Genomic DNA, 8,239 nt, shown 5'->3' on the forward strand with positions numbered 1-8,239 from the left:
GGCGCTGGGCCCGGAGTTGCTGAAGCGGGAAGGAGGGGCTAGAGCTGGGGGCGGGGCTTTCACACGCGCACCCCCGCTCGGCTCGATCCCCTGGCCACAGCCCGCCGGTCTCCGGCCGCCGCTCTGGAGTTTATTTGTTTACAAGCGGATTACGTCAGCTCCTCCCTCTCCTCCCTGTCTCCGCATCCGCCCCCTGCTCTCTTTTCCCGCCCCCTCCGGCTCCGAACCTGGTGCGTCACAATGGTGCGATCTGCGGATTGGCTGGAGTCGGCCGTCATACTCCAGCTACGCCACTTCCTTTCCGCGGCGCTATAAAAGCTACTGCACGGCGCCAGCATCTCTTCGCCCCTCCGAGCTGGAAATGCAACTGTTGGGAGCTTCGGAGGCTGGGGAGCTGGACGCGGAGGCGGCTGGGGAAGTCCGAGCGATGTGACCAGGCCGCCGTCGCTCGTCTCTTCCTCTCGCCTGCCGCCTCCTGTCGTGAAAATAACTTTTTTACTATAAAGGAGAAAAAAAGTAGCTGTCCGCCCCTCCCGCCCTCTTTTCCTCTCAGCCCTCTCACCTGCGAGGGAGCCCGGGGTGGCCGCTCCGCCGTCGGGGCCGCGCCGCCGAGCCCCGGCCGCCCCGGGCCGCCCCCGCCCGCCGCCCCCATGCATCCCTTCTACACCCGGGCCGCCACCATGATAGGCGAGATCGCCGCAGCCGTGTCCTTCATCTCCAAGTTCCTCCGCACCAAGGGGCTCACGAGCGAACGACAGCTGCAGACCTTCAGCCAGAGCCTCCAGGAGCTGCTGGCAGGTGAGCCGGCCGCGGCGGGAGGGCGAGGGGCGCCGGGCGGACACGGACCGTACACCCCGGGCGGGAGGCGGGCCGAGCCGTCGGGCCACGGGAGCCGCGTCTCTGCCCCGGGCGGGCAGCGCTCGGGTCCCGCCGCGGGACCGGGGCTGGCGCGCCAGGCGGCCGCTAACGGCGGGTCCTGGCGAGGGTTTGGGGGCTGGGCCGAGGGCGCCCCCTCCCCCCACGGCTGGCCCACGGAGGGGAGAAGGAAACAGGCGCACAACAAAGAAACTACGGCCACTGAGGCGGGAGCTGCGGTCCTCGGACCGTCCGCGGTTTTGGGGACAAAGGAGCTGTGGGGCCGGGGTTGGTTCGACGCCCCCTCCCCCAACCCCCTCCAGCCGTTGTGGGCTCGGCGGCCGGGCCCGGGGGTGGGAAACCGCGCCGCTGCCCCGGGGCCAGCCCGGGACGGACGTGCCGTCTCCCCGCGCCTCCTACCTCTGACCATTAATCATCGGATTTGTCACCGGTTCAGTTACAGCCCAGCCCAGAGCGTGGTTTAGGGTTGCTTGTTTTTCTTCCCTTTGGGGATAACAGTCCGGTGGCGCTTCTCCTGCAGAGCCATAAACCCCATTGTGTGCGGCTGGGCTGGGGTGGGGTGGAGAAAAGTAAACAGGTTCCCGCCTGGCCGCCGGTGCCATCCGGCTGCCCGGCCTGCCGAGGCCGCGCGCCGGATTCTGTTCTGGCGGCTTGACCGGTTGGTTCCTGGAGATTGTTTTGTCCCATGCTACTGTGTTATTTCTAAAGCCCTGCCCGCTCTCTCCGCAGCCCCGCACACGCACAGCAGCGAGAGCAATGCTGGGCATTTTTTAAAAGTTGATAGTTTAAATTTCTCACTTCTCAGAAGAGCCAGCGGAAGAAAGAAGCTACAGCGGGCTCTAACAGTAACGATCTAAAGCGTTGTTTCTCTGTTCTGTTCTTTTCTTTCTTCCCTATAGAACATTATAAACATCACTGGTTCCCAGAAAAGCCGTGCAAGGGATCAGGTTACCGTTGTATTCGCATCAACCATAAAATGGATCCTCTGATTGGACAGGCAGCACAGCGGATTGGACTGAGCAGTCAGGAGCTGTTCAGGCTTCTCCCAAGTGAACTCACACTCTGGGTTGACCCCTACGAAGTGTCCTACAGAATTGGAGAGGATGGCTCCATCTGCGTGCTGTACGAAGCCTCACCAGCAGGAGGTAGCACTCAAAACAGCAGCAACGTGCAAATGGTAGACAGCAGAATCAGCTGTAAGGAGGAACTTCTCTTGGGCAGAACAAGCCCTTCCAAAAACTACAATATGATGACTGTATCAGGTTAAGATATAGTCTATGGATGGATCATCTTATAATGGATGGATAAATTTGATTTTTGCTTTGGGTGGGCTCCTCTTGGGGATGGATTATGGAATTTAAACCATGTCACAGCTGTGAAGATCTGGCACAAGATAGAGTGGTAAAAAAAAAAAAATTTTTTTAAAGTGACAGTGCCATAGTTTGGACAGTACCTTTCAATGATTTAATAGCCTGTGAGTCCAAGTAAACGATCGCTTTATTTGCTAGGGAGTGAAGTCCTAGGGTGGTTTCAGTTTCTCCCAGATGTTACACCTAAATTTTTTCCATCAACCCCTTTAAGGCAAATCTGTATTTCAAAGAACCTTTCTCTGCAGTAGATCTTGCAGAGGAAATTTGCACTATAACACTTGAAAATTGTTAACTTTTTTGGCAGCTCAATAGGAAAGCTCAACATTTTAAATGTGGTAGTACTGGAAATTTTGACAAGACTTTTACCTAGCACTTAAATATGTATAAATGTACATAAGACAAACCTAGTAAGCATGACCTGGGGAAATGGTCAGACCTTGTATTGTGTTTTTGGCCTTGAGAGTAGCAAGTGACCAGAATCTGCCATGGCAACAGGCTTTAAAAAAGACCCTTAAAAAGACACTGTCTCAACTGTGGTGATAGCACCAGCCAGCTCTCTGTACATTTGCTAGCTTGTAGTTTTCTAAGACTGAGTAAACTTCTTATTTTTAGAAAGTGGAGGTCTGGTTTGTAACTTTCCTTGTACTTAATTGGGTAAAAGTCTTTTCCACAAACCACCATCTATTTTGTGAACTTTGTTAGTCATCTTTTATTTGGTAAATTATGAACTGGTGTAAATTTGTACAGTTCATGTATATTGATTGTGGCAAAGTTGTACAGATTTCTATATTTTGGATGAGAAATTTTTCTTCTCTCTATAATAAATTGTTTCTTATCTTGGCATTTTAATCAATCTCTTGTCATGATTATAGAGGTTCAGCTATAAAAGATACGTTTCTCAGAAGACTTAGGTCAAATAAGCTATATGAATGTCAGTTGCACATTGGTCATGCTGAAAAACATTTGATAGGAGTGAAGATGATCTGTGTATACATATTTAGGTGTTAGAGGAAACACAGGGTAACTTTTTTTTTTTATCTATAAAGTCAAAACATGGACACATTGCCAGGCTTATCTCGTGAAATGAGGATGAGAGACAAAGGTAGCCTCTACCAGACAAAGTGATACTCAAAAGGATTGCGTGTCATTGCTTCCCTGTTGAAGTGAAGATCTAAATGTTCCATTCTGCCCATCTTTGAGAAACCATTATTTTGCCCCATGGAATCCTTGTTCCATTAGAAAGTCCTGGGGTAGATGACCCATAGTCTTAAAGAACAGGCTAATCACTGCAGAGATTGGTTGCTTTTTGCTTTTCATCAGCTGCAAGATTACATAAAAATCACTTAAGCTGGAATTCAACGAAAGGTACGTTTGAATTTTTATTCTCAAAAGTTGAAATGTGAGTTTTTGATTCCTCCTCTTTGGACTTCTTTCAGATAAATTCTAAGAACCTAAAATAGAGTGCGGGAGTATAGATTACCCCACTACCCCGTATGATAAAAACTTGTTGGTAATTCTTTGGTCGTAGAGGATAACATGGTTCTTCCGTGGAAACTGAAAATGGGGAATTTTGAGTTCTCCTTTACACAGTTAAGTAACTTAGCATATAGTGGCTTTTTAGGGAGGTATTTATGTAAACATGCTCACAGTGGAAATATTTAGCAATTTAGGTTACTTGAAAGCAGTAGAGCCAGATTTGGGGATTGATGAATGATTGATTCTGTAGACTACATAGGAATACACAGCTGAATGTGCAGGTGTTTAGAATACAAACTGTGCGTGTACCTCACAGGTCATTCTTGGGTATTTGCTTTATAACTACAGCCCATCGAACCCCCTTGCCCATTACGGTTTTATTTTTCAGTGTGTTCTTCGAGAAAGCCTCCCAGTTTTTCAGATTTGAATGTGCAATGAAATAACTGGTAGTACAGTCTACCCAGTCTTCACCCCAGTTCTGACCACTATTTGCCAACCGCATCTCCTCTGAAGCCCCGTGGTGCTTAAAGTTCTGCATACTAAATCATTGGACCTGAAGGCCAAGGATCCAGAGAGTTGAGGAATAAATTCTAGTACCTAAAACTTGTGTCCTAGAACCTGTCCTCAGATGGAAAATAATTTTTGAAGATTTTGACATCAGACTTTTCAGTGCTTAAAAAGAAATGCAGTAGGAAGAGAACTTAATAAACATTTTAGAGTTCAGGTGATGTCTGGTATGTAAAGAGCTGTTAAGTTGTGCTTTAAAAATCTTGCAAGCATCACCGAGACCTAGCTTCCGGCTGTTAGCTGTGACTTTAATTTAACCTCATATTCCCCAGACAATTGTCTATGGTACAGTAGCTGGGGTTTCTCGTTCATTGCTTCCGGTCAGTGTTCTGCCTAGCTATTTGGATGGAAACATTTGAGTGTCTGCTGTATGCACACGCAGGTGTGTCCCAGACCTGCCTATGTGTAAAAGCACATTTCTGTGTGCTTTTAAGAAATGTAATAGTGATCACTGAAAAGACTTTTTACACTGCCTGAGATAGTTTCTAAGAAATCCTTTCAAAAGCATTCATTGCCATTCGCACCAAGGGTTCATAATTACTGGCAATACGTTGAGGAATGATACTTTCTGAATTTTAATGAGTAGTTTTAAAATTATTTCCTTAACCCCAGATGTAAGTACTGTCTTGCTCAATAATGCTGAAGCAAGGCTTACCCTAGTTCAAGCAGGATAATGGGGCTGTCGTCCCCTTCAGTCTGGAATGGGAGTCACTTGTCTGTCTGTACCCTTAATTGGCAAGATTTCTATATTATTAGACTGGAAAGGCCACTAGAAAATCGCTTCCTGGTCCTGTTGCACAGATGATTTCCTCAAGTCACGGTTACCAGTTGGAAGTAGTTTTGTTTTGTATTTATGTTACAGATCTTGGAATTGGCCTTCATGTTAAAAGGAAGCAGTATTCCTGACTATTCTGGTGTTTAGTAACTAAAGGTTAAAGTGCTGTACTATATATTAAAGTTTAAAGATCATTCCTCTCCCCTTTGCACCCCTGTTTCAGCTAATGTGGTAAGATGTTATTGATAAGCCAGGGGGAGAATTTATCAACAGTTTATTTCAGCTTGTTTGAAGCAATAGATTTCTTCTCTATCTGAAGGTGTAGGGACTGCATGCACAGTGTTTAGTCCCCCACTCAGTCTGTACCTGAACTTTTGTACTTGGCAGCTGCTAAAATACAACAATACTTTATTTTTTATGTTTGAAATGTAACAGTATGAAAAACTTTGGTAGTGAAATAGTTTGTATTCCTAACCGAACTAAGCTGCTTACTGGAGTCCTGAAGTCATTTCTATTGCTACAGATAAGTCAGAGGAATTTATATATGATGATTTATAGTTTCTGGCTATGGCTGTAAGTCTTCAACATATATACATACATAAACATATTTATATTTATATTTATATACATATATAAAAATTGTATTTTTTCAGAGAAAAACATAAAATGAAGAAACATTAAGGAAGATCTTATATTTAGTAGTTTTAAGATACTCCTAAGCAGGTAAGCCACAGAGTGTATCAATAGTGAGGTTTGACACCATTTCCTCAACAGTTAATTTCTGGCAGTTTGTTGACTGCAGTTTTACATAAGCTAACCGATTTCTTTTGGTATTGTTCAGTGTTTCAAATGGATAGAAAAATGATAAGGCTTCCAATTTAATTTCCAGTTAAGGATTTTCAATTTTTGTAAGTGTTTTCCTGTCATTTCACAGTTGAATAATCTCACAAGGAACATTCTGGAGTTCAGTTTCTGACTTTTATAGGAGGCTTTTTGTGATATTTATCATTTTAATGTTGATGAATATCGAGATTTGTGCAGCAGAGACGTTTGGCAGAGAGTTTGGGAGCTACTACTGTAGGGATTCTGTAATTCATGAATCTGGGACAAAGTCTGCACTCAGTATGTGAACATGCAGGTCAAAGTGGTAGTAAGGTTTATGGCCCATACTAGGTGGAAACTGGGCTTGGGGGAGGATTGGATGGGAAGCATAAATAAAGCATGCTCCTGAAGGCATTTTTAAAGAAATTCAAGTATAATGCTTAATGTCTTTGTCTATGCATTTTATAAAGAAAGAATATTTTCTAAGCTGTTTTTAACTACTTGATTGTTAGCCTCTTTCCTTGTACCTTTAAAGTTGTGAAGGCCATTTGTGACCCCACTCCTGAAGATGGAAGGGTGATTAAGTGTAGCAGACACCTAACATCACAATAGAGACCACCAGGCAGGAAACAGCAGTGGAGTTAAGTGCATTTCTGTATTTGGAGACCATCACATCAAATGCTAATTATTGTTTCAAATCACAACAGAAGACATGGTCACCTCTGGGTACATTTAGTTTTAATAATTCTCTAGATAGGTGATCTCCAGAGTACCTTTTTGAACGTGTGTGTATAAAAGCATGGTGTATTTTATAAACAAATACACATACAGTGGGGGTGTATTCTGTTGATAGGGGTGCGTTGATCAAAACTGTTTAGAGACACTTTCTACGTCATCACTAAGGTAGATGAGTACTGTCTTAATAACTTGTGATTATTACCTTAAGTGATCAGTCTTCAAATGAGAAGCCCTTGTAACATTTCAAAGAGGGTTATCTTGTCTAGTTTTAGCTTACCTGCTTAGGTCCTTATTTGTACAATGAAGATCTCTGTTACAGCAACGGAAACCCCAAATTAAGTGTTCTAGCAATTCAAGGTCTGTGTGCTCCTACATATTAACCTAGGTACTACTGTGTGTCAAAATCTACATTTTATGTTTTCAGAAATTTTGTTTTTAAATGTTAGGGCTCTTGTAACATTTCCTTTACTTGCGCGCATGGTTATAAAAGAACCCTGTTAAGAAAGCTGCCCATCGGTGATTATATTAGCTTTAGTGATTACAGGTTAGCCACAAGTCTCTCTGGTTCTGAGAAATGTCTAAATTTGTAGGAAGGTGAGATGACTGCAAATTGGACTTTATTTGAAAAGATTCTGTAAGTGGACCTAAACCCAAGATGACAAGATTCGACAGTTGCACCACGAACAGGATTGGATACATCTTCCAGTCTTGATTTATGGCCGTGTTGTCCCCTCGGGTCAGTAGACTAGATGGAATTGTATTTCCTATAAATTACACTTGTGAGCCCTCAAGTTACCAACGTACATTTCTTATTTGACCTCCCACCAACTGGGTGAGCTTGGCAGGTAGGTAGGTGGGCATTTTTTAATCTGCATGTTGTAGATGGAAAGCTGAGGCTTAGGGAGTTTAAGTCTTCTGCCCCAGACTCAGACGGCTAGTAAATAGCTCGTTCATAAATTGAACTTGGTCTTTGGACCCCAGAACCCGAGCTCTTAACTATCTTCCGGTATATTGAGGAGTATAATTTATTCATGGTGTTTCAGTGTTGGAACATGCAGGTTTTGATTTCTTTTTGCTAGCATTGGTCATTTTCTGCCATCAAGCCCTTTCGCTCTCCAGTCTCACAAGGCATAGAACTGTTTTAAAAGGAGGCTTCTTTCTTCAGGAGGCATTTGGGAATTAGTATAAAGAACACTAGTCTTGGACTCAGAAAAATGAGCTGGAATGCAGGCCTGTACCAGCTACCAGCTTGGGACTTTGGACAATTTGCCTAGCCTCTCTGTGCCCACCACCCCATATGTAAAATGGGATACAAATAAGCCTGTTAAACATGAAAATAACTAGCAAAGAATGGTTGGATTCTTGGAAGTTGAATACACCATCTCATGGAGGCGAATTGAGCAGATTGTTTTCTCAGTTTCTTAAAAATCTGATGTCACTGTGATTGTTCAGAGTTTCTTGAAAGTCAGCTTTAGCCAAGAGCTATAAGAAATGTACTTGTGTTTTTTGAAATACTATGGGAAGGAAAAATGGACTCCTTTCTTAAAAGTGGAACTATGGGCAACCCAGGTGTTGCCTATTCGCAGACTTTCCTGAGCTGCGTCCTTAACGTAGT

The 8,239-nt window shown here is 44.2% G+C and overlaps 1 protein-coding gene across 1 annotated transcript; it reads left to right on the forward strand.

Moving 5' to 3' along the window:
* The first annotated feature begins 330 nt into the window (after positions 1 to 330).
* On the forward strand, positions 331 to 3,095 carry BTG1 (BTG anti-proliferation factor 1). The gene is made up of 2 exons (XM_032346784.1): positions 331 to 798; positions 1,776 to 3,095. Exons 1-2 carry the CDS (start codon positions 651 to 653, stop codon positions 2,141 to 2,143), a joined length of 516 nt encoding a protein of 171 aa, XP_032202675.1. The 5' UTR covers positions 331 to 650; the 3' UTR covers positions 2,144 to 3,095.
* Positions 3,096 to 8,239: the final 5,144 nt, after the last annotated feature.

The sequence above is a fragment of the Mustela erminea genome, chromosome 6 (genome assembly GCF_009829155.1).
Source record: "Mustela erminea isolate mMusErm1 chromosome 6, mMusErm1.Pri, whole genome shotgun sequence".
Taxonomy (NCBI): Eukaryota; Metazoa; Chordata; class Mammalia; order Carnivora; family Mustelidae; genus Mustela; species Mustela erminea.